General features: G+C 37.7%; 1 protein-coding gene across 2 annotated transcripts; it reads right to left on the bottom strand.

The window, feature by feature from the left end:
- Nucleotides 1–21,660: 21,660 nt before the first annotated feature.
- Nucleotides 21,661–24,299, bottom strand: LOC114286656 (putative serine/threonine-protein kinase PIX13). 2 transcript variants are annotated; one of them, XM_028229827.2, is made up of 4 exons: nucleotides 23,836–24,299; nucleotides 23,547–23,683; nucleotides 23,244–23,367; nucleotides 21,661–22,475 (listed from the first exon to the last, which is right to left on the bottom strand). In XM_028229827.2, the coding sequence occupies exons 1-4, from the start codon at nucleotides 23,870–23,872 to the stop codon at nucleotides 22,057–22,059; spliced, it is 717 nt and encodes a 238-aa protein (XP_028085628.2). In that variant the 5' UTR covers nucleotides 23,873–24,299; the 3' UTR covers nucleotides 21,661–22,056. The 2 variants fall into 2 exon arrangements, with proteins under 2 accessions (XP_028085628.2, XP_028085629.2); XM_028229828.2 differs by having other exon boundaries at nucleotides 21,661–22,412.
- Between the last annotated feature and the right edge of the window lie 3,443 nt (nucleotides 24,300–27,742).

Here is a 27,742-nt window from a genome sequence, read left to right as displayed (position 1 = left end):
AAAAGGAACGTTTGAATAAAAGAAAGAATAAAGACCGTGGAAATGAAGGAGGGTCGCCTATTTTAATATTATTAGAGGATTTAAAGGAAGATAGAAATAAAATGAATGACAAGAAAATAGAGATGTATGAAAGGTCGTATCTTCAAGAGCAAGAAAAGATTGATAATGAAAAAAAGAGGACGCAAACGGAACAAGAAAAGGTTGATAATGAGAAAGAGAAGATGTGAATGGAACAATTGAAGGAGGAAGAGCGAATAATGTCAATAGATATGAGTGGTCTGCCTCCATTGTAAGCAGAATACATTCAACGCCGCCACATGGAAATTCTCCAAAAAAAGATTTAGTTGTTGGAACTACCCAAAAAATATTTAGTTGTTAGAACTATGTTTTCGATTTTATTTATTGTTGGATTTGATTTTCCTGTGTAGGCAAAACTATGTTTTTTGTGTAGTTTATGTTGGAACTAGTTATTATATGTTGAAACTATTTTGGAACTACCTATTGTTGAATGGTTGAACTAGTAATAATTTAATTACTGAGTGGAATTCTTGTTGAATGCTTGCTAAAGTACTCCATGGCTAAATATAATTGGTTGTTATATGTTGGATTGAAGTGCTACTTATTTACAGGACATTTTTATTAGTTGATGAATTAAATACAAATTATGTAAATTGTTGGTGTTTTGCTTTTGGAAGTTGTTTAATATGTTTTATAAATTTGACTTTGCAGAAAATTGAAATTGTTTGGCAGGAACTTGCAAAGTTTAAAAGCAAAACGCAACCTATTTTCAATAGTTTATCTCTCAGCTTCATTCTATGAAAAAGATAATAATATATATAGCATTTTTTGTTTTGAAAATTGGTTAGGTTAGTTTGAATGACTAGTTAAAATAAAAAGTATGGTTGGAACACACAATAGCTAAACTAATTAGGTAAAATAAAGAGTGCCCTTTTTTTGAACTTTAGCTAGTGAAAAATAAAGAGTGTGGTTGGAGTTGCTCTTAGGGATACAAAATTTTCCACTAAATGAATAACTAAATGTCTTACATGATTATGGGGTTCCTTTACAAGAAATTAGTCTTTTAGGGACTAATTGAATTTGATCACTAAAAATAATATTTTAGGGACAAATTTAAACATATGATAATTTACTTATAGGATGGTAAAAATGACTATTAATATTATCATTTAGGAATTGTTTGAGATGTTTTAAATAAGTGTACTTTTTGACTTTTTATGAAATATGAGTTAGGTTTGAAGTGATGTGACTTAGGCCTCGTTTGAGAATAGGCTAATTTAGTAACTTTTTGGCTATTTAACTAAAATATGAGCTAAAAAAAACTAGTATGTTTGGGATAACTTTTTGACTTTTTACGACAAGATGTGCAAAAAATAGAGAGAAAAGAGAATCTTTGACTTTTTGATATGGGTTGCTGGCTTTTTGGCTAATTTAGTAACTTTTTGACTTTTTGGCTAAAAGGGATGGTTCCCAAACGAGGCCTTAAATAAGATAGAGACTTTTTGACTTTTTTAAAGGATAACAAATAAGGCCTTAATATTTAAGTAACTTTTTTAGACCAATAAATTTGATTGCTAATATATTATTAACATCCTTAGGACCAAATATTTTTATCATTGGCCCTGTTTGGTAGGGCCTATTTTCAGCTTATTTCAGTTTTTAGCTTAATTTAAGCTATTTTGATGTGTTTGGTTCAGCTTAACAATACAACTTATAGTTTTTTGTAAGTCAAAAGTCAACTTATTTTCTTTGAGTGGGGGAGGAGAAGCGTAATTTATAAGTCAAAAATTAGCTTATGTTCACAGCTATAAGCTATTAGCTGTTAGGCTATAAGTTATAGGCCCCGTTTGGTAGAGCTGTGGGAAAGTGATTATAGATTATAGCTTAACAACTTATAACTATAACTGTGAACATAAGCTGATTTTTGACTTATAAATTAAGCTTCTCCTCCCTCACTCAAAGAATAAGTTGATTTTTGACTTACAAAAAGCTATAATCTGTATTGTTAAGCTGAATCAAACACATCAAAATAGCTTAAATTAAGTTAAAAGCTGAAATAAGCTATAAATAAGCCCTATCAAACAGTACTATAATCACTTTCCCACAGCTCAATCAACGGGCCATTATCAATTAAAAACATTTTGAGACCAAATATTTTTATCATTTTAACAATTAAAAAGTCGGGCCCTCACTCCTTAACTTGCTCATTCTCTCTTCAATGGGTTGCTCAATCTTCAGCCCTAAAGTCGGTAGCTCCAAGTCAGATTGGAAGCATCCATGGTAGATTGGGAGCTCAATCTTCTTCAAATTTTGGTGCGTTTCTCTCTCCCTCTCTTTCCGTTTATACACATATATATGATTTATAATATTGATCTGATCATCTCTTTTTCTTTCTCTTCATCATTTTTTACATCACAATCTTCAATCAATGGAAGATTTCATCATCGATTAATTGAAGAAGAATACCGGTTGTCGATTCACTCCTCTTCCGAATTCTCGCTCACCTGGTATCGAAAACCCTAGGTCAGTACTCTCTAAACTGTTAAAATTATTGATATATATGAAGTTTGAAACTCTGAAACTCTGATTTCTAAATATATAGGGACCAAGTAAACTCTGATTTCTAAACTCTGTATTACTTCAAACTCTGTATCAGAGTTTTATATATGAAGTTTCTGATCTTAATTTCTGTAAATTTTTTTTTTATATATTTTTGTGTTTTGTGATTGTTGTTCGAGTTTTTATATATGAATTTTTCTATAATTTTTGACCTGATTGATTTGATGAATGATTTTTTTTATATATATTTCCCATTCATTGACTGATTGATATCAGAAACTTCATAATATGTATATCTGTTACTTTTTATTTCTGTTAAACGTTCTTTTTTCTTGATGGATTTCTATTTTGTTGGTGTTTGATTGAACTACTACAATTTTATATTTTGCTTACAATGTGTTTGACAATATGCCCAATGATGATACTATGAAAATAATGAGTGTGTTCTATAGATATGAATCACATAGCTGCTTTAATTGTTGGTGTTACATGTATTGACTACGCATCATCTTTTGCCTAAATTGCTTCGCAATATATCAAAAAGATCGAAAAGTTTGAAGCAACCAATGGATTTTGAAAATTCCGAATTCATGAATCTCTTTTTTTATCATTACAATTGTTTCAGTCTATCCAAATTTTTTCTCAAGGTTGTGATTGTTTCTAGCATTGGACTAAATCATTTTATTTTGAGTGTAAAGAGAGTTGTTCACATTTTTGTTTGAGGATGTATATGAGATATACTATACTTCTTATCTGGAATGAAGAGGAAACCAGACCCGACTGTTGAAAAGAAGCAATGCAAAGCATACAAGAAAACTACTGTTCTATTTTTGCTTCAAAAGCATCCTTGCTTTATGCTGCATTTCATTCAGTGAGTTAACACCTATGCTCTTAGCATTCCCGTGGCAATTCAAATTTGCCGCAACTTTAACTAAATGTTAGACTAGACCTGTTACTTTAACTAAGTGTTGGAATTACTTGTCTTGTTTATTGATGCATGTTCTTGGCAACAAAGAGGGAAAAAAGAGAGTATAAAATACTACCAGTTTAGTGTTAAGCTTGTCATGTGGTTTAGAATTGCAAGAAGGTTGTTATATCTAATAATTTTCTTTTTCACTCCCTTTGTTATCAGTTCTCTTCTGCTTTAAACTTCTTATTTGCCCATTGTCGTGTGGGCTAGATTTTTTTTTTTCTCTGAAAAATAATCTGTAAATTTATAACTCTATAACGAGATTGATTTGTGATTTTTAAGGAGGGAATCTTTCTTTATGAACTTCATAGTGGCCATTTCTTAGCCATTAGAAGAATCACCTGTTCAAGATATTGGAATTTAAGGATAATATCTTTGTTTACTTTGTAATAGGGATTTCGGGATAGATAGGAGTTGGATGCAACTTCATAATAGAAGGTTACATCAGTACATTGATGGGGTAAAAGAATTTATCGGGCTTGTTTGGTTTGTGTTTGTAGAGTAATTTTTGAGATAAAAAGTACGAAAACTTGTTTGGTTTGCCTTTTTTCAGAAATGGTTTTGGAAAATTATTTTGGGGAGAGAGTTTTAAAAAAAGTGATTGATTTGATGTGTGTGAGAGATAGAGTGATTTTGGAAAGAAGTAAACCAAACAAAATTTTAAGATTTTTTTTGGAAAAATTTGTTTGATTTGATTACTCTTGAAAATTTGTTTGTAGAGAATTTTTCCCAAAAATTTTTCCCAAAAACAAACCAAACAAACCCATCATGTTTGCTAGTGATCATATGAAATCAGGGACTAGTAAGATTTGGTGTCCTATGAGGAACTTGAAGTTCATTGATGCAGACTGATTTGTTCTTTTTTTTCTTGTTTGATATTAGAGACTGTGCATGATACATTGCTTATCTGTTTAATAACTTTTTAATTTATATTGGCAGGGTTATTGTATGAAATGCTTAGATCAATGAAAACTGGGGGCTCAAAGTCAATGTGGAAGGTATCAGCAACTTGTTCTAAAATGTCATTTGCAATTTGAAGACTATTGTTTTGCTGATTATTTCAAATGTTTTGGGGATATCTTCCATGACGACTACTTTTTGAATCATAGAATTGTTATTTCTAGTCATAGTACCTGTAAATTGCTTCCAAATCAATACCATTTAGTTTTCTTTTGTGTTTGTCAACTGTTGCATGAGGTTTCATAATATAAGCATTGGACTATCTACTTCTATTGTTTCTGTTTTGCATTCAAGTTTCCCACGGGGCTGCGAATAATTTTTCTTTCTGTTTCCCCCTCCTCCCATTGTAGTAACCCATGTGCAGAATAGAGAATTGGTACTCTTCTTAGTTGATGCTGTGACTTTTTTCCTTGCTCCTCTATGTCTTTCATAAGTTCTTCTTGCTCAATATTATTTTCTTTCTTGTAATTTTTGCTCAATAGTGCTCTCTGTAATTTTTAAAAATTATTGCCTTCTATTTACTTCAAGCTTGCATATTTCAGACCTGTCAGTTAGCTGACACTCTTACCTGTAGGTGCTCATCATGGACAAAGTGACTATCAAGATAATGCCTAACTCATGCAAGATGGCAGATATCATAGAGGAAGGAGTTTCGTGTAAGACATATGAAGGCTAGTCACGATAAATTTTGAATTCTTTCTTCTCTATATAGTTGCTTAGATGTTTCTGCCAAATTCGTGCATGTTGTTTTTTTTGGGTGTATATTCATGCATGTTGTTGGCTTTGTGCATAAGTTCATATTTTCATCATGTCCATGCTCTTGGCCAGGTTCCACATTTTTCCCTTTTTCTTTTTTTTGTGTTCTTGTCCATTTTAATAGCTGCTGTAGGTCTGTAGCATGAGTTAATGCTCCAGTGTCATTTTTTAGCTATATTAATCATATTAGGGTGCATTTCACATCCAATAGCATATAATCAATTAAGAGGGAGATTTTATGAGCTGAAATGGGCCATGGAAAAGGCCGGGCAAGTTGAGTGCCAAACACGTTTGGGCCGTGGTATCTTGGGCTTGTCCATAGAGGTTTTGCTTGGTTAAGGCACAGGGCCATGTTGGGCCGAGCTACTTGAGCTGATTTGTGTAGAAACCGGGCTACCTGAAGTTGCTCGGCCGAGAGGACTGCCCGCCATTCCGGATTCCACGGTTCGTGCGTTCAGCTCGGCAGGAAGGCCTATAGCTGATCAGCCCGACCTACTTCAAGCTCGGATTGCCGGAATGCAACCAAGCTCAGTCGTTCTGGGGCTCGGCGAATGGATCGCTCAGATATGCCGCGGTAGCGTGGTCATAAGAAGCCGAGGTGGTTCCGCCGGTCTGCTGGGCTCTACCAAGATATCCTGACAGTGTGGTTAGGTGATTATTGCTGGATTTGTGCTGACAGATGGGATAGCAACACCACGTGTCGAGAGACTAATGGGAGTAGATTTGGGGCGCAGAAGGTATATAAACGTGTCTGCGCCCCCCCATGCTTGGACAATGATCATTTTGGTGAGATACACTAAACACTGAACTCTCTTATCTCTTGCTCTATCCCTGAGTGTGTGCTAACTTGACCGTTGGAGGGGTTTTTTGGCCACACACCGCCGGGTAGCTCACCGCCATTGTGTTCGCAGGACGATCGGATAGATACGGAGCTTGGAAGAAAGGAGTACGGGCTCGCCGGAATATTTACTCCCCGTACAATTGGCGCCGTCTGTGGGAACTTGATAGACAAAACCTTGTCTTTCCAGCTCATCTGATCGCCGTCCATGGCGAACAACGATGAGATTCCGTTGTCTGCCATCGACGGAGTTACCCCGGAGTCAGCCAGACGGAGAGACGGACTCCCCACCGTTCAGAACATGGCGGACCTAGAGACTTCCCCAGGATGACATTTAAGAGACGCGCGGGATAAACGCGGAAGAAGCTTTGGTCATTCTCGGAGTCCAGACGGTCACCGGCAGCGGAGAGAATCGCATGCTAGATGTCTGGAACACAAGCTAAGGGACCAAGAAGCCATCATCCAGAGAATGGCGGCGAAAATGAAGGATCTTAAGTGGCATGTCAAAGGGAAGGGTGTAGCTGGAGTGGGAGACCACAGTGAGCGCACCCAACCCCGCCGTTCAGGCAGTCAGAGCCAGCGGCACATTCCATTTCTCTCAATCACCAGAAGTTACAAGGTTGGAGATTCCAACCCACCCGTAGAGAAATCCAGCGCGCATGACAGCACTTACCAACCCTCACGTCCGACGACGACGTCGGGGTACTCCTACTCCGCTCGTTCACAGGATTTGCAGGAAGTCTTGAAGGAGCGGGCTCGCCGGCGGGAGACTCAGAGGGTACCGGTATTCCAGCGGTTATCCTATAGGGGTCGCACCAGTGAAGAGGTCGTAATGCCTCCACCCCGCCTAGCTGTGCCTCCTCCTCTAGACACGAATTTGGCAAGGCTGAGCGCCACTCCTTTCTCCCTGGAGATAAAAACAACACAGTTTCCCACGGGCTTCCTCCAGCCAAAGTTTACGCTTTACGACGGAAAAATCAATCCATACATGCATGTAAGCCACTTCCGACAGGTCATGGCCGGACATAGGCGGAATGACACTCTTATGTGCCTTATCTTCCCGTCAAGTTTGGGCGAGCGAGGTTTGAAATGGTTTGAGAGACAGCTGGAAGGGAGCATCGAAAGGTGGCAATAATTGGCGGAAGCCTTTATGACGCGTTTCAAAACCAACAACAGAACGCCAAAGGAAGTTGACTACCTTCTTAGTGTCAAGATGGAGCCGAGTGACACACTCAAGGCATACAACTCCAGATACTGGGAAACCTTCAATGAGATCTTGGATTGCTCGGTCAACCTGGCAATCACACAATATAAGCGTGGTCTCCCGGTCGGACATGGACTGCGGGACTCGTTTACCATGCACCAGCCGACATCTATGGGCCAACTAATGCAGCGCATCAACGAGCACATCCGAGTAGAAGATGATGCAGCAGCATCTACTGCGAAGGCAACTCTGGTAGCAACAGATAAGAGGTCAGCTGGCAAGGTGCACGCGGTCGGACAGGAGACCAACCGTCCAACTGATCGCGCCGAGGAATCTGACTGAGGTTCAAATCGACGAAACCGGGGTAGGGGTCGATGGAATGACCGAAATGAATACCCCCGTGACGATGAAGCCGATACAAACAGAAGGTTGAAGGCTCGGACGGGCATCACCACAGTCTTTAAGATTCCAATCTATCGCATACTTAGTGAAATCCGTGACGGGAATTACGTCCGGTTTCCTTCTAAGTTAGGTGATGCGCAAAAAGGCTTCAATCCACGGTACCGCTGCACATTCCACCGGGAGCGCGGACACCAGACAGAGGACTGTTTGCCTCCGAAGCAACACTTGGAGGAGCTATTCGCAGCCGGACACTTGGACCTTTACATAGATGGGGACGTGAAGGTCGCGCATCTAGCCCCGGTTGATCCGCGTGGACCGGATGACCTGGAGGTGCCCCCACAAGGGGTTGTTAATGTCATCCACGGCATAGTGGAGTCGGCGCGTGTCTGCGAGCTCTAAGGTATGATCAAGAAGGCAGAACACATGAGGGAAGTCTTGTCGGTCCAGCCCGCGATCAAGAGGGGGAAGACCGAAGAGAAAGACGTGATCAGTTTCTCTACAAGGGACTTAGAGCGCATTCAGACGCCGCACAACGATGCTTTAATGGTCACACTCCGGGTCAAGGAATTCGATGTCATGCGCATCTTGATCAACCAGGGAAGCTCGGTCGAGATCATGTATTACGATGCGTTCAAGCAGCTCAAACTCCAAGATACAGACTTGGCTCCGGCAACTTCTCCACTGGTTGGTTTCAACTCGCAACCGGAGTGGCCTTTGGGAAAAATTATTCTGCCGGTCAAAGCGGGATCCATGGTCAAGCAAGTGGAGTTCTGGGTATTGCAAGTGCCGTCTACATATAACCTGATCCTTGGAAGGGGATGGCTTCACGCTATGCAAGTAGTAGCGTCGACTTACCACCAGGTCATGAGATTTCCCTCGGCTATGGGGGAAATTGAAGAAGTTTGAGGCGATCAAGTCATGTCGAAATAATGCTTTGTGGCAGTAAATGGGAGCCGAGCTGCCCAAGGTTTCATCCAAATGATTGAAGGACCAGAAGACCATGGAGCTCTTGAAGATGTGGACGCCAAGGCTGAGGACAAAGCTGTTGAAGAGTTGGTGGAAGTGTGGATTGACACGGAGAGCCCGAACAAGTTTTTCTTGCTTGGATCTAGCCTTACCGCCCAAGAAAGGACCAAGATGGTGGAGTTTTTGATGGCAAATTTTGAAGTCTTCGCGTGGTCGCCTTACGACATGCCCGACATCGATCCGAGTTTTATTTGCCATCACCTTAATGTTTTTCCCGGGGCAAAGCCGGTCATTCAGAGAACGAGGAGATCGGCACTACACCATACCGATGTAGTTGTAGAAGAGGTGAATAACTTGCTTGAGGCACGAGCTATTCAGGAAGTGCACTACCCTCGGTGGATTTCAAACACGGTCATTGTATCTAATAAGAATGGGAAGTGGCCAGTTTGAATTGATTATGATGAAAATGAGTTAGTTTTGATAAATTGGAAGTCAATATACACATGCATGTAGGAAATTGCCATGAATTTGTATGTTTGAGCTTGAAATACTTGATCCGTGTTGAATCTTTGATTGAAGTTCATGTTTTTAACCATCTCTTCATCATCTAAGTTGAGAATGAGGGTTATATCTCACATGCATGTACAATTCATAAGAGTATGAGTTTTGAATGCATGAATTTGTTATGTTGGAAATAAGTTTGGTGTAAATTGGGACATGCATGTGATTAATTTGTGAAATTGAGCCTCATAATGTAATAAATTTGATGTTGGATCATGTGGATACACGTATATGTGAAGTTTGAGCCATAATATGCAAGATATGTTGAGTTGAATGCAAGTTTGAAGCTCAAGAATAATTCTGGATTTTCCAGAATTTGGGATGTCCGCTCGAGCGGGGAAAGCGCCGCTCGAGCAGGAAATATGAGCTCCAAGAAGTTTTGCAGACATGGGTGTCCACTTGAGCGGGGACATTCACGCTCGAGCGGGGAGCCATGTAGTGAGACTTCCAGCTCGAGCGTCTGAGTTTACAATCGAGCGTAATAATGAGGCAACTAGTACTTTTGCAGACTTAATGGGTCCGCTCGAGTGGGAAAGTCCACGCTCGAGCTGGGACCCCTGTTTCTGAAATTTTGTAAATGTGTTCTGTGTTTCATTTTTCGCTCTTTTTCATTTCTAAGTACTCTTAGGCATGCATTAAGCATTGTAAATGAGTTAAAATGATAAGAATGAAGCCTAAAGAGGAATATGTGAATGAAGAACGGATTGAATTGTTTGTGACCCATTGTGTTCATGGAATGTGTAGGGTCGAGCTCCAGGGCAAATTATCTAGCCGATCACTGTGAGTAATATCTTAATAAAGATGTCTGGAGTACGTTATTTGTCCAATTGCTTATTTCCATATAAGTCTTACAAGTTTGTTACATTTAATTAGGGACAAATATTTGTATGACACAAATGAATGGGCCAGAGGCTATATGACATAAATGAATGATAGTCTGACATGAATGATAGTCGGACTTATGAATGGTTGGGCCAAAGGCCAGTTTGACATGAATGAAAGAATGGTTGGGCCATAGGCCAGTTTGACATGAATGAAAGAATGGTTGGGCCAAAGGCCAGTTCAATATGACTGAAAGAATGGTTGGGCCAAATGCCAGTCTGACATGAATGAAAGAATGGATGGGCCAAAGGCCGTTTGACATGAGTGAAAGATAAATGGACCAAAGGCCAGTTTGACATGAATGGATTGGGTTTGACGCCGTCCGATGTGTTTGGAACCGCAGTCACTTGATCTATATATATATATATATACTAGATAGAAATATGAATTGGGCCCAAGGCCGTCTGATGTATGTTGTTCTAATGTATCTTCTTTATTTGATATTATTCACTAGGCTTTCGCTCACGCTCATTCATGTGTTTGTAGGTGAGCCAAGAGAGGTTCAAACCCAGCCTCAGTGAAGTTTGTGTGGAACAACCAAAGTTTTGAAGAGTCAGCCCTTACGTCTCACACACGAGACTCGTTTTCGCCCTTTTGCTGCCTTGTTATATTTTGTCATGTTGGCGAGGACTTTGGATTGCGATTGTATATGCTTTTGATTGGCTGACCTAGACTTGAATGATCCTGTATGTACAGAGCTTTGTGTTAGTACATATTTTGATGTGAGTTATTAACTTGTATATGTATGGTTTGTTATGACGTGCCATATAAGCACAACTCTAAGGACAAAGTTTAAATTTGCTTCCGTTTGGCCCCTTTACTCTGATGAGTTATGTCTTATTTGGTTTGAGGCTGTAGGTAATCTCGTGATTACTGGCCAGTTATGTCCTTAACCCATGGGGGCAGGTTTGGGTCATGACACTCCCGATATTGCAAGTCTAGGTTAATTTAACTTAGTTCAACTCCATTATATGCAAGTGTAATTCAACGCTGCTATATAATGAGTCTAAGTTATCTATCATGTTTCATTCAGAAACATCGCCAACTTAGTTCAACTTTATTATGTGCAAGTATAATTCAACTCTGCCATATAATAAGTCTAAGTTATTCGTCAAGTTTCATTTAGAAACATCGCCATATGACTGGTCAGTCCTATCACATAAATTTCAAATTCATAAAAATCAATCTAAAATTTTATTATTACTTTGGCTAAATGACATAAATTTTGAAAACGAAAAATCTAATGATAGAAAAACTTCAAGTTGCAAGTGTTCCAGGGTCTTGGCAACTCTTTGCCATTACTGTCCTCAAGGCGATATGCCCCATTGCCGGCGATCGAAATGATTCTATAAGGCCCCTCCCAATTTGGGCCTAGATTGCCCTCCTTAGGATCTTTCTTGTTGGCGACTACTTTCCTCAGCACAAGGTCCCTAACTTTGAACTCTTTGGGTTGACCTTCTTGTTGTAAGCCCTAGCGAGTTGTTGCTGGTATGCCCCCAACCGAATTGCTGCTCTCTCTCTTTTCTCCACTAGTAGGTCTAGATCTCGGGTTAGAAATGCCTTATTAGCACCATTTTCCACTCCCTAGATTCTGATTCTTGGAATGCTGACTTCTAGTGGGATAACCGCTTCAGTGCCATAAGCCATGGCAAATGGAGACTCCCCAGTTGATCTTCTCAACGAAGTCCGATATGCCCAAAGTACATTGGGCAACTCCTCCACCAATTTTCCCTTTGCTGCTTCCAGCCTCTTTTTGATCCCATCCAAGATAGTCTTATTGGATGCTTCTACTTGACCATTACTATGAGGGAAACTTGGAGTATAGTAGTTCTTGATTTTGTACTTCGCGTAAAAGCTTTTGATTAGCTTACTGTCAAACTGTGTACCATTGTCTGCTATTATTGCCCTTGGGATCCCAAATCTGGTGATGATGTTCTTCCATATGAAGTTCTTCACATCAATGTCTCGAATCTTCGCAAGGGGTTCAACTTCTACCCACTTTGTGAAGTAATCAGTTGCTACCAGCAGAACTTCCTTTGCCCAGTTGCTTGGAGCAGTTGTCCAACTAGGTCTATGCCTCACTGGGCAAATGGCCAAGGGCTGGTTACTGGGTTCAAATCTGCGGCTAGTTGATGTATCAAAGGTGTAAATCTCTGACACTTCTTGCACTTTCTGACATAGGCTTCAGCATCTTTCTGCATGTAGGGCCACCAGTGCCCCTGAGTAATGACCCTATGAGCAAGTTATCTGCCTCTAGCATGGCTTCCACATACCTCTTCCTGTATTTTATACAAGAAGTCTTCAACCTGGGAGGGACGCACACACCTCAAAAGGGGAGCAGTAAAAGACCTTCCGTAGAGATGTCCTTTTGCTGTTAGGCTAAACCTTGTCGACTTCAGTCTAGTCTTATACGCCTCTTTGCGATCATTTGGTAGCTTGCCGTCCTTAAGAAACATCACTATTGCATCCATCCAACTTGGACCCATCTCTACATATATTGCTTCATACTCTTTAATTAGTGGTTTCACACTTGGGCCTGACAAATAATCAACCATTATTGTCCTTGCCTCCCCTGATTTCGTTGCACTAGCCAGATTAGCCAAGGCATCAGCATGACTGTTGTCATCTCAGCTAACCTACTGTAGTCGGCAATCCTGAAACAAGGCTAGTAGTCTAACAACTTCTTTGACATAGGCTATCATTCTTTCATCTCGGGCTGTATACTTGCTTGTTGCCTAGTTCATAATAAGTTGGGAGTCACAGAAGATTATCACCTCGTCGGCTTCTATTGCTGTTGCTAACTTTAACCCTGCGATTAGTGCCTCATATTCTGCTTCATTGTTTGAGGCTTTAAACCCCAAACAGATAGACTATTCTAACATTCGCCTATCTGGTGATACCAACACCACTCTTGCCCCCGCTCTTTGACGGTTTGAACTTCTATCAACAAATAGGCCGAAGGAATCGCCGATGTAGATATCCCAGGGCTTGGGTTTTTCTTCTTTTTTCTGCTCTGTTGTGGGGTTTTTCATTCCCAGCTGGGTCTCTTCTTGTTCCCCTAGACACCCTAAGCTGCGGCTCACTGGAGCCCGACTTGGGATGACACCAGGTGTGAACTCGGCCACAAAGTCGGCCAGTACCTGGCCTTTGATTGCCGTTCAGGGCCTAAATTCTAAGTCATATTGGCCTAATACCACTGCCCATCTAGCTACCCTGCTTGTCAGATCTCCTTTCTGCAACAGGGACTTCAATGGATGCTCAGTCAACACCACAATCTTGTGGGCCTGGAAATAATGATTCAGCTTTTTAGAAGCCATCACTAACGCCAGTGTCAATTTCTCCAGGGGTAAGTGCCTGGTCTCTGCGCCTGCTAGGGTTTTACTCACATAGTATACTGCTCTTTGTTCTTCTTTCTTTTCTCTAATTATCACTGCACTCGCTGTGTGCTCTGAAACGGCCAAGTATAAGAATAGTTCCTTTTCAGGTACTAGATTTGACAGAATTGGAGCTGTTGTCAGGTACTTTTTCAAGTCGGCCAAGGCGATTTCGCATTCCTCTGTCCACAAGAAATCTGTGGCCTTTTTTAACAAACTGAAAAATGGTTTACACTTATCTGAACTCCTGCTTATAAATCTGTTCAGGGCTGCTACCCTTCCAGTCAACATCTGCACTTGTTTTGCTGATGTCGGGCTTTTCAAGTCCAGGATGGCCTTGATTTGCTATGGGCTTGCTTCAATGCCCCCTTTTAGTAACCAAGTATCCCAGGAACTTATCAGACCTAACTCCAAATGCGCATTTCGAAGCATTGAGTCGGAGCCGATATGTTTTAAGGATACCAAAGCTGTTTTTAAGTCGGTCAGGTGATTCTTAGGTTCGTTGGTCTTCAAGACCATGTCATCAATGTACACTTCCACTGTTTTGCCAATAAGATATTGGAACATCTTGGTCACCAACCTCTGGTAGGTTGCTCTTGTATTTTTCAACCCGAAAGGCATCACTCTGTAGCAATATAGCCTTTTTGGGGTGATAAATGTAGTCTTCTGCTTGTCGTGGGGATACATTGCTATGTGATCTAGGAAGCTCATCATTCCATGCCTTGAAGTGGCATCTACTAATTGATCGATCTTGGGGAGTGGGAAACTGTCTTTGGGACAAGCTTTATTCAGGCTGATGAAGTCCACGTAGACCCTCCACTTCCTATTCTCCTTTTTCATAACAATTGTGTTTGACAACCAAATTAGGTAGTTTACCTCCCGAATAGCTTTGGCCTCTAACAATTTGTTCACTTCCTCCTCTACTGTCTCCACATGAACCAACGTCGGCCTCCTTGCTTGCTGAATGACAGGTTTAGCCCACCTGTCTACATTTAGTCTGTGGCAAGTGACTTCGGGATCAATGCTAGGCATCTTGTATGGCGTCCAGGCAAGCACCTCTATGTTTGCTCTCAGGAATGACTCTAACTTCATTTTCTTCTCCTCGGCTAGTCTTGACCCGAGAAGGAAGAAACGGTCTTCATCACCTTGTTGGACTAGAATTTTCTTTAAGGCTTCCTCGTTTTTGTCAATCGGCTCTTTGCCGACATCATGCAAGACCTCTATGTTCTCGTCCTCAATTTTTACTGTTTCTGCCTCTCGCATGTTGTAGGTGGATTTCATTGCTAATCTCCTTTGACCTCCTCAATTCCATGCTCTATTGAGAATCGCAACAGCTGGTGTAGTGTTGAGGGAACAACCCTCATTGCGTGTAACCGTGGCCTCCCTAGGATAACATTGTAAGGGGAGGGAGTGTCAATTACTGTGAACTCTGTACTTATCTTCTTGGTGCTTGCTTGCACTTCTAAATTCATTGCTTCCAAGGACCATGTTGGTGTTCCATTGATTGAAACTGACCATTAGGTTGTTGGACTGCTCCAAATCATCTTGGTAGAGGCCGAGCTCTTTGTAACATCTGACATACATGATGTCATAAGAGCTACCTTGGTCAATCAAAATACGCCTTACCTGGTATTATCCAATTTTGAGGGTCACTACCAGAGCATTGTTGTGCGGATGCTGCACCATGTCTAACTCTGCTTCGGTAAAGGACACCATTGGTCCCTGGCACTCGTCTGTCCTTGGCCTCTTTTGCTGGACCTGATACACATGCTGTAAGTGCATCACCCTTTGAGTCTCCCCACGTACCTCGTTTTCATTGACCCTCGAGTGAATCATGTTGATCACTCGAGGTCTATTTGTTTGCTATTGTGGTGCTGGTGGAGGTGGTGCTGCCGGTATCTGGGGCAGCCTTGCTTGCTCTTCCCTCGTTCTGGCCTTATCTACTAGGTCCCTTAAGTGACCTTGTCTGATCAGATCTTCCAAATGCGCCTTTAAGGCTCTATAACCCTGCGTCAGGTGTCCATCTTCATTGTGATAAGCACAGTGTTTCCCTAGACTTCTCCCCATAAATTCGCCAGGGATCCTCTCCGGCGCTCTGTAATACGGCTGGTTCTTGATCTTTTTTAGTACTTTATATCCTAGACTTCTCCCCATAAATTCGCCACTGCTTCTTTAGACTACCTGTGTAGCCCTTAGTCTTGTTTCTTGTCTATTAAATCCAGTATTACCTCGGCCTCGCTTCGGTGAGCCGTTTCTCTTTTCCTATTTCTGTGCCTTTGCTCCTGGTGTATCTTCTTTTGCTTTGGCATATTTCTCGATCCTTGCTATGAGCTCCTCTATACTCTTTGGCAGAGTCTTTGCTCGTGACTTTCGAAGCATGCAATCATCCTCCAAGCCGTTCTTAAAAGACACGACCGCTAACTCCTAATTACATCCTGGTATTCAGTTAAACACCTCATAATACCTTTTGGCATAAGCCTTGAGGCTTTCACCTTCGCCAATTTTCAGAGCCATCAGGGAGTCTACCCTCAACAACTGCAATTTGTTTGTAACAAACCCGGCCACAAACATCTCGGTTAGGCTTTCCCAACTCTTCATAGTTCCTTTCGGCAACTTGTGAAACCAATCTGATGCAATTTTCCCAAGGATGAGGGGAACACCTTGCAGAGCAACAGTTTATTCCCGGTATACAATGCCATTGAATTCAGGTATAAGCCGACGTGAAAGTTCGGATCTGACTTACTATCATATATCTGGAACCTCGGCATATGGAACATATTGGGGCTTTAAACTTATCCAGCTCTACTGAGAACGGCGTTCTTAGCTTGACAGGTGATGTGACCTTGGTATTCTGCCTCTTCCTCTGGAGGTAGTCCTGCAAATTCTCCTTAGTCCAACCAGGGGCTCGGCTATCAACGGATTTTAGTCTCTTTGGCACTATTCCTAGTGTCGTTATGTGTCCTTTTGAACTTCTCTTCATTCACTGTATCAAAGCAAAGTTTCTTCCCCTGAATGTGCTAATGTTCTTTGACATAAGTTCCCTTGGTACGAGGTGTCCTCTGAGACTCTCTCCTCATTGATTCTGCTCGCCCAGCGTCCCGTGAAGGTCGATGTGAGCGTTCTTTCACTTTGTCATGCTGAGGGATTGCTGGGATTGCTTTTTGCCCCCCTTTTTGGGCGTCGTTCTTGGCTGTTGGAATCTGCGTGTCCTTCAATGGAAACGGTGGCGACATGACGCTGTTCTGCATTATGAAGTTGACAACCGATTGTAGGTCTGCCAACTTGTTTGCCATTCCCTTCATCTCTCCGTCCTTCTCAGGCATCTATCTTTCCAAACCTAGAGGTCGCTTTCATTGTAATACTTGTCTCAACCTACTTTTTTCGGTGCATCTCTCTCTTGGCCGACGTCTTTCTCTCCGGGATTCTGATCTCGTGTTCCTTCGTTATGGTTTTCTTCCTCTATGTTTGGATCATCATGCTTACCACTCGTACTAGAGATGTCGTCCTTGATATTTTCTTTCTGTCCATCGTTGGCCATCTATTCTCCTTAACCTCTCCCTCTCACACCCCAAGTACCAAACCCATGCCTTATAAACCCTTTCAAAACTTCCTACCAAATCAATGTGGGACAAGCCATTTTACAACCTTAAGGAATTTCCACCAAAATTCCATTTTCATGGAGCACACTTTGGCTTCAATTTCCCATTCACTCGGTAATGGTTTTGAGCAACCAAATATACCACGTGAATCATAACGCGGCATAGAACGCGTTACCACTTTGACCCGAGTAAATCGACGCTCGGGGCCCACCTAAAAAATAGACCAAACTTAAGAAAAAAATTCTGGTTTTACCCAGAATTTTTCTACCATTTCCAACAATCCCCCACATGAATGGAATTTGATGACAACGGAAATGCAACAATATGCAGACTTTTACGAAAGAGTATAAGTCGAAAATATCTTGCAACAAGATAGGTAGTTGTCGGCCTTGAACCTTCCCTAGTGATAACCTATCGGACTTACTGGCTAACCAATGGACGTGATGCCTTGAATTGTTCAGCCGTTTGTGTAAGCCAAGACAATAGATTTCACACAAAATATCTTCTGACACATCGTGGTTCTCACTGTTGTGTTCATTTTGGCCTTGAACGCACCTAGTTTTCATGAGTATTTCTAGAGAATATAGCCTTTTTCATTCTCATAGAACTGGCCCCAGTTCAACACTCATATAGGTGATTCTTATTGTGAGTATCTCCTTATACTCGTCTTGATTTTATGCCTTAATCAAGATATAAGTAATCATTAAAAGCAAAACTTATCCTTATACCCCTGCAGACAACATATGTTGCAGATATCACTCTCACCATAGGAATGGGTAGGAATTTTAATCCCTTGGTGATTTTTGGTGAGCCATACATAACTTAGTTGTCTCTTTGAACTTAGTTCTTGGGATCTCCAGTCATATAAGTAGGGTTACCATTATGACGACTCTTATGTAATAGGCTTTAATCCCATCCCCTTTGATGAACTATACACTAGCTCTTTTGTCAATCCTTTTGTCAACGGATCCGCAATATTCTCTTTAGATTTTATATAATCTATTGAGATTATTCCGTTTGACAACAATTGCCTTACGGTATTATGTCGACGACGAATATGTCGTGACTTACCATTATACATATGATTCTGTACCCTGCCTATTGCAGATTGACTATCACAATGAATGCAAAATAGCTGGCACAGGTTTTGGCCACATTGGAATGTCTTCTAAGAAGTGACGAAGCCATTCTGCTTCTTCTCCTGCTTTGTCCAAAGCAATGAACTCGGATTCCATTGTGGATCGTGCGATGCAAGTTTGTTTCATAGATTTCCAAGAAACAGCAGCGCCTCCTAGAGTAAAGACATATCCACTTGTGGATTTTGAATCTTTAGTATCCGATATCCAATTTGCATCACAATAACTTTCAAGTACTGCTGGATATCGAGTAAAGTTCAAACCAAGATTACAGGTGAATCTTAGATATCTAAGAACCCGAATGATCGCTTTCCAATGGTCTTCTCCGGGGTTACTAGTGTACCTGTTCAATTTAAAATCAAGAGCCACCTTGACATCTATAAATAGGACCACCCTCATTTGATGTTATTCATTCAGAAATTTCGTATTTCACGTCTGCTTATTCTATTCTTCATTTTGTTGCATTTTATTTCTGAAAGAAAGAGTGTAAACACTTTGTGTGTTCGACGAACGATTAAATTTTAGTGCTGTTTTTATTCGTTGATAAGATCATTTTATCCTGGGAGATAGACGTCCTAATTCTGAAAGTACCGTAGAGAGGACGAATCTGTCTTAAAGACACAGTGTTAAACACTGGACTTGATCAGAAAAGTTATTCAAATAAATTAACCAAGTAAGTTTTTTAATTTTATTCTGTTTTTAATTTTGTTTATTTAATTAGATTTTAATTTTGTTTTTGTAACAAAATAAAATCTGTTTTTATTTATTTATTTTTATTTCGAGTTTGATTTTTGTAATCAAACAAATTCTCTCATTTTCTTTATTTCTTTATATTCTTGTTGTTGTTTTGTACACAACATAATTTAATCTATTTAAATACAGTGAAGATTGTCCAACACATAGACGACAAGTCATATAGACTGCGAAAGCCTCAGCTTGAGAAGCTAAAGAAGCTGACATCATCCTAACATTGCCATCAGTAAGCTTACTAAATGAATCTGTAAACACAGCGACAATAGACGCCAATAAGGACCCATGACAGTAGGTTGCATCACAGTTGATTTTTGCATGTCCTAAGATGGCAGGAACCTATCCACCAGGATTTGAGGTAAGAGCCTAAAACTATTGATCAATCACAGAGACAAGCCTAGGAAGGTTTCCCAATTCAAACTAGAACTGAGAGAATCTTTGTAGAGTGGTGTAAGGATCAATTGGTAGATGGTTGAACACAACTTTATTTCTCGATTACCAAATGAACCAACCCAAATGTGCCACTGTACTTAAGAACTACTAGGCTTCCACCTTAGTCATACCCGTACTCAGCTTGTCACTAGTCCACTGAGCCACATTTGGGATAGAACCCTTTTCAATTCTGAGGTTAAGAGCACTCCCAAACTAGACTGCTTGTGTCCAAGGACAATAAAAAATGAGGTGTTTCGCAGTTTCAATCTCGAAGTGGCAAATAGGACATTCAGCTGAGGTGCTACACTTCGGTTTGAACAAGCCCACCTTTGTTGCTAGTAGATTATGACATATCCTCTACCAAAAGTGCCGAATTTTTTGGGGGACATAGAGAGCCAACAGAGTTTTCCACATATCGTTCCTCAAAGCAGTAGATGTAGAGGCCAAATTCGAGGTGGTACTACCATTAAGAGATCTCGCCACCAAATACCCATATTTGACCGAGTAGAGACTTGATTTGTGGGGATGCCATACCAGAGAATCACCTCTTTCTACCTCTGCGATGGGGATAGCTTGGATAGCTTCTACCTCATCCACAAAAATGTTGCCCACTAATGAGCCTAACTTCCAAGACTTGAGAGAAGGATCAATAACATCAGCCACATATTTGACAGAGCAATCAACTGGTGTAAGAGAGGTGATCTTGAATCCATGGATAGAAGGGATCCAATGATCCTCCCAAAACTTAACATTTTGACCCGATTGGATTTGCCAATGCAATCCTTGTTGAAGAACATCTCTGCCTTTGAGAAGACTAGTCAATGCCCACAAGGCATTTGGATCTTTTACTACTTGCATGGAAGATGAGTGAGGGTAGTAGAGGCCCTTGATCATTCTTGCCTAAGAAGAAAATGGATTGGAAATGAGTTTCCATCCTTGCTTTTGCTAGCAGAGCTTGGTTAAAATCTTTGAAGTCTTTGAAACCCATCCCTTCTTGGAACTTAGGATAAGTCACAGTTGACCATATAGCCCAAGGGATTCCTTTATTCTCCGGTTTCGCCCTTCCACCAAAAAAATAAAAATAATTTGAAAAAAGTTTAAAAAGTTCATTAGTTAGGCACACAATCATGTGTTGTTCCGGACTCTCTAGCATCTCATCCTATATATAATTCATTCATTGGTCAGTTATAATTAGGACTCTAAAGGAAGGTGTTGATGAATAGCTCTCAACTTGTTTAAGCTTGACTCATTTATTAAATAAATGAGCTTGAACTTGATTTTTAAACTCGTTTATTAATTGAGCTAAGCACGAGTTGTTTCAAGTGGGGCTCGATAAGATTAATAATCATAAAGAAAATAAATTAATATTTACTTTTAATAATATATCAAATAATTTTTTAGTAATTTATTTAATTTTCTGTGTATTTGGTGTTTGTGTAAATTTGTATATTTGATTGATGAAATTTGTTATTAATATAAGTATTCTTGTATATTTTGCTTATATTTTCTATTTTTTAAAATCTTAATAAGTAAATTAATTTAAGTTTTTTTTTTTTTTTTTTTTTTTTTTTTTTTTTTTTTTTTTTTTTAAGCTTTAGCCGAACTCGAGTTTATCAAATATTTGATGAGTTGAAGCCGAACTCGATTATTTATGCTCGATTTGAACTCGGCTCGAGCTCGAGCTCAGGCTCAGGCTCATTTACAACCCATAGTATATATAATTTATTTCATATCATAAGTTTAATATGTCTCATCCTATATCATTTAAGTATTATATATGCTCTTCAATCCCTTATATTCAATATGAACAATCAAATAGAACTATAGTTTATTAAGAGTATGAGAAAATTAACATTACATAAACAACAATTCGAGCTGAAACCCTACTTCTTAATAAGTAACTTTTTTTTTAGAGCCTAACAACATGACATGCACCATATTGGCAAAGAAACTCTCATGTAGAATGGGATCTTTCGTCCCTATTTTCTCAACACAATTTATTAAAATAATTAGCTTTTTAAGTGAAAATCAACAAATACTGGGTTGGAGAGAGTGTTTGGAACCACGACAAAGAAAACATGAGTAGCGTATACAGTGCCTGGTATTTTGTGTATACCATGGATGCCCTAATCGAGCTGTAGCTGACAAGCTGTAGGTGTAGGTGCGGGGCCTTTTTGACAACAAAAGTTTATATGTAACACAATCTTGCTAAAAAGTGTTATGGGCATATGAAAAATACATCAAAAAATATAATTTAAAGAACACAACAAAACTCTTTTTATATATTTTAAAATACTTAACTATTTTACATTTTTCACAACAATCATGATATTAAACATTACTTCAGGAGTATTAGTTAACATTTACCTATAACATACGCAATAGCTAGTGTACATTTGTTTGGGGGTTCCTATGGAAGTGTAGAGCCCAGAAGAAACAATAATTGCAATTCATATACAACACTGATACGATCACCTAAACTCTCTTTTACAAAAATCACCAGTGATATTTGATGCACATCTTTTTCCATTCACATATGTGTTTGTAAAACTTGTCATGTAAATAATCATCTGCAAGGTCTAGGCACGGGCAAGCGAGCTCCACCTGACCTCTACCATTTCCAGCATACTTTTGGTGGTGAAGCAGAGATCAATCGTGACCATAACGTTGAGAATTCCCTGGAGGATGACGATCTTGTTGTTGGTGCTGGGTGGCTGTGGCGGTATGTTTTGCACCTGCTTTGGAGCCCTTAGGCTTCATCTTGATGGCATTGACTTGTTGGAGAGCCTCCAAAACTTCTTTCATTGAGGGCCGGTTTTTCGGATTGGATTCATGACATTGAAGTATAAGTTTAGCTGCTTGGAATGCAGCTTTTGAAGGGTAGTGATTTTCAAGCCTTGGGTCCATGATTTTGTTCAATTTCCTCTTGTCGGGTAGGAAAGGTCTAGCCCACTCTATCAAATTGTGCGCACTGTTGGATCTATTCATGTCGATCACCCTTAAACCTGTCAATAATTCAAGCAACACCACTCCAAAACTGTACACATTGCTCTTCACGTACAAATGACCTAAAAATTTATTATCGATCATTGTTGTCGAATTCATATTTGCACCACTATACAAACAAATAACATTTATAATTGTCATATGCTCATGACGAGTCTTTGAGTGTTAAAAGCTAGTAAGATGAAAATGGCTTAGGATCATCCATCCCTAAATTAAATTGTGATATTGCTTCGAAATACTTGCACTTATTGAATTATGAGACTCCAAACTCCAAACCAATATAAAGGAAGGGGTTGAAAATTGAGTATTTGTCAATGACCCAAAAAAAAAATGTCAAAAATTGTCGTATACAATGATATGTGGTTTTAGTGATTCTTTCGTTTCAAACCAAAATACCAACATTATAGCTTCTAATTCAAAAAATATTAATGCAACATCTTTTGGATGAGCTCTACAAATGTTATGTGTAAATCATTTTTCCAAACCACTTCGGTGAGGTTTGACAAATGCGAAAAGAAACAATTTCTTTTTTAAAAAAAAAATAGTCAATTACTTTTTAAGTCTTTCTAGATCAAAAAATTTAATTAAAAAAATAGACCAAGTAAAACAAAAATGACAAAAAAACCAACAAATTTTACTCTTTTAAAGTAAACTTTTTATATCAATTAAACAAGACACGATTAAGGCTCTGTTTCTTTCAGTCGAAAACATTTTAAAATATTTTACACTTGAAAATATTTTCATATAAATTGATTTTGCACAAAAAATGTATATTCATTCTTGGACTTTGGCTACTACTCCTATAAGAGAAAGATAGGGGGGAGTCGTACCTGTTGCGAAGTACTCAGGAGCGACATAGCCATACGTGCCAATGGTGCTCGTTGTCACATGTGAATTGCCATTTGTGGGACCTAACTTTGCCAGCCCACAATCTGAAAGCTTTGCATTGAAGTCCTACAAAAATCAACGAGATTCATGGAAATTAGCACTGGAGTTATAAAAAGGGTTGGGCTTAGCTTTTTTTCAAGTTTAAATATGAAGTTGAGACTTCTTGAGCCTTTTAAACAAATTAATCTATATATACAGTAATGCACAAAGAGGTCAATTAATAAATTTAATTTAACTTAAATTACCCCATCAAGCAATATTTTGGAAGCCTTAAAATCGCGGTAGATGACTTGCTTCTCTGTCGTGTGCAAGAACGCGTGGCCTTGAGCTTCTCCTTTCGCTATATTAAGCCTTGTCTCCCATGGAAGTGGTGCTAAACCCTCTGCACCATTCACAACATTGCAACATATATACAAAACACTTTGTTATTTTTTGAAAACAATTTTGTTGTTTTTTTAGATCAACACATTTCCATGAATTAAAGCAAGTGAAGTGAAGGGTTTTGGTTTTGGTTGAAGTAAAAGTGTTGCTTACTCCTGAAAAGGTGGTTTTCTAAGCTTCCTTTTTGCATGTATTCATAAACTAGGAGGAATTGACCATTTTCCCAACAGTAACCCAACAGCTTTACTAGATTTGGATGGCTAAATTTTCCCAAGGCCTTCACATCTGACTGCACTTGCAAAAATTTAAAATAATCAAAATTAATTTAATGAGTGAGAAAATGCAAATTGGATAGATTTGATTATTTTCACATAGATTATAGATATCTAGAAAATAGCCTTGGCGACCAAGGTGGTCTATGTTTTGATGCAATCATCATCCCTTTAAATGGGACATGAAATTAAGGATAATGGAGGAAACCATTTGTTGGATATCTATATATAATCTGATCAACTTTATAAATTTATTCAATTCCAAGATTCTAAACTAATTTGATTTATTCTTAGTTTAAAAATCAATGATAGGTCCTAATTATATACTCTTCTTTTTGTTTTGGTTTGCCATCACTCAAAATGTTTGTTCATGTACTATTTTAATCATGTTTATAGATTTTTATAAGAATTAATGATTACTTTGCCCCTAGTTCTATTAAAGTTGCACTTTGATACTTGTAAAATTAAAAATTATACTTTTTAATCCTTAGTTTTGTGAAAATTGTACTTTGTTTCTTGTAATTTATAAAATTTACACTTTGCACAATTTATTTTTAAAACTTTTAATAAAATATATAGTGAAAACTAAGAGCAAAACTACTTTTTTTTTAATTTTTAATTTTATTCTTTAAATAAATAGAACAGTAATGACAAATATAAAAAAAATATTTATATTATCAAACAGACTAGTAGTCCATAATAATTAGAAAGTCAAAAAATCTTGACAACTAATAAACTAACTCAAGTTCAACAACCATTACTAATTACATGCAACCCTATAATGAAGGATAAATAAAATACTACAAAAGATATCAAACTTCTTTCTATGGAGGTTAAACTCGCAATCTCACACCACCAACGGTGTTACATAATTACTAGGCCAAATGTCCTAATTTATTTTACAAAACTAAATTATAGTTTAATTTTTACAAACTAGAGGTGCAATATGTAACTTTTTATTTTATGGAGGCAAAGTACGAATTTTCACAAAATTACAAGCACAAATGGCATTTAGCAATTAGCAAAAAGCAAGTTGTATGTATATTCCACCAAAATAGAAACGTTTGACTTGGTCTAGTCCATTTCAAAAATGCTTTAGAGCTCTCATATAAGAGCTTTAAGAGCTCTAACGGGAAGGTGGGTCCCATCTTGATGTGATGTTTGTGCCTTGTTTTGTTTGTTTATTTGTTTTTTTTTTTTTTTTTACTTTAACACATCATTAAAGCTCAAATTAGAACTCTATATTTAGAACTCTCTATCATTTCCCAGTCCATTTAGCAGCTACTCATGACTTTCTAATTTAATTCAGCTGTCCCTACTTGACCGAGGGATGGGATGGCGATGGGGCGACTTTGTCTTTCCGTTGCGGTATATCAAGGAGACCACGGATATTTTAGAAATTAAGTTAAAAATTAATTTTTTATTTTTTTAAAAAATATATAAAAAATAAAAAAATAATGTGATCTTAAAAAAAATTAAAAAGTAAAAAATGTGACCTTTAACCATACAATGGGAATATTTTAATTTTGTAAATTTAAAAATAAAAAAATAAAAATAAAAATTAAAGATAATATAATATGCCATAAATAATGAGAGTAAAAATATATAAGATGATAAATAAATTAGTAAAAATAAATATTAATTGTTATATTTTAATGTTTTATTCATTATATTAAAATAAAATTGAGAGTAGGGTAGATAGAATGGAACAAAAAAGTAAAACTTGTCCCCATCCCACTTTATTAGAATAGGGTGGGGGATGCAGGTAGGGCTGAAAATGAAAAAGCCGTTCATGAGTAAGTTTGAGCTTGACTCGATAAAGGTTCATTTGAACTCGATTCATTAAATTTTTATTATGTTTGAACTTATTAAAAACTTAATAAACAAGTACAAATAAGGTTGTAAACGAGCCGAGATTTGCTGAGCTCGAGTTCCAGCTTGGCTCATTTGCTTATTAAGTTCGTTTATGAGTAATGCTAGGGACTCCACACCCATGTGAGACATTTGATTATTCATTTGATAGAAAATTTGGGACCTATAGCATTTTTCTTTGTTTATTGAGTTCGAGTTTGGCTCGATAAGAAATTGGATTTGAACTCGGCTTAGCTCGGCTCGTTAATATTAATGAAACTCGAGTTCAGCTCGGCTTGATATGATTTTTTTAAAATATTATTTAAATAAAAAATATTATTTATATTATTTAATATATAAAGAATGTATTTATACTATTATTTACATATATATATATATTTATGTTATTTAATATATAAATAATATATTTAAAAAAATAATAAAAATAATAATAAACGAGCCTAATATTCGAGTTCGAGCTCGACTTGTTTATTAAACGAGCCGAGCCAAGCATTTTTGTGAGCAGTTCGATTCATTTGCGGCCCTAAGTGCAAACATAGTAGAGCTGTGTTCGTTTAACATTTACTTAAATAATATAAAGTTATTTATAAAAAATAAGATAAATATGTTATTTATATATTTAAATACTATAAATGGGGTAGATATTATTATTTTAGTAAGATATTAACTTTTTTTTATAGGATGTTTATATATATATATATATATATATTGTATATACAATTATACAATCAAAAATTTTTGTTGTAATTTTAATTTCATAAACAAGTATGAATTTATAATTTGTTTGACTCGTTAAGTTTTATGAACATGCTCGAGCTCAAGTAAAACTTAAGCTAACTAGGTTTGAATTCGGTTTGTTAAATTGTTATTTATTGAGCTTCCGTTCAAACTTTTTAAAATCTTAGTAAAAAAGTTCAAACATATTAAAGTTCGATTCGATTCGGCTCCACTCGTTTACAATCCTACATGTAGGGGTGGGCAAAAAAAATTCCCATCCCTAACACTATTGGATTTCTATAAAATTAAAAGTCATGTTGTTAGGTATCTATACTATATATTAAGCAAAAGGGGGTTTCTAGCCTCCAAGGCCAATCCTAATTTCCTAATTTTTTGTTTTTTGTTTTTTTTAAAATTTAACCTCAGTATTTATTAACTTTTCTCAACCCACAAGACTTTTTGACTTATCTCATAATTACTGCAGTATCTTTTCCAAAACAAATAATTTGTATATTAAAAAAAATTTAAAACAAATATAAATATCTATACTATATATTAAGCAAAAGAGGGTTTTTAACTCACAAGTCTTGTGGAGCTCCAATATTCCAATCCTAATTTTCTAATTTTTTGATTTAAAAAAAAAACTCAGTATTTATTAATTTCTCTCAATCGCCATGCCTTTTGAGAGATTTGGTCAAAACACCCTCATAATTATTTAATCGTTTCATTTACTATTTTAATGGTTCTTCTTTACAATTATTTTTTTTATTATGAAAAAAATATGATTGTAATTAGATAGCATAAAAATATTTGTGATTTGTATGATTGAAATTATCTCCTTTTTGATGTATTTGGTCTAGCCAAAAAAAAAAAAAAATTATAATTTGTATTTGGTTTAGCAATTTCTTCTTTTGTGTACTATTTTAATGGTTCTTTTGATTGAAGTTATCTCCTTTTGTGATTTGTAAAAAAAAAAATTTATAATTTGATTTTTTAATATGATTGAAGTTAGATAAATAAAAATACTTACAAAGTGAAAAATGTGATTGTAATTAGTTCAACAGTTTTTTTTTTTTTTTATTGTGATTGTAGTTAGTTCAATGATTCTTTTTTTTAATGAGATTGCATTGTAATTAGTTTAATGGTCCTTTTTTTTTTCATTTGTTTTTTTTTAATTATGAGAAAAATGTAATGTGATT

Source organism: Camellia sinensis, chromosome 6 (assembly GCF_055761805.1).
Source record: "Camellia sinensis isolate YWXY chromosome 6, ASM5576180v1, whole genome shotgun sequence".
NCBI lineage: Eukaryota > Viridiplantae > Streptophyta > Magnoliopsida > Ericales > Theaceae > Camellia > Camellia sinensis.
This window is presented reverse-complemented; position numbering and strand designations above follow the sequence as displayed.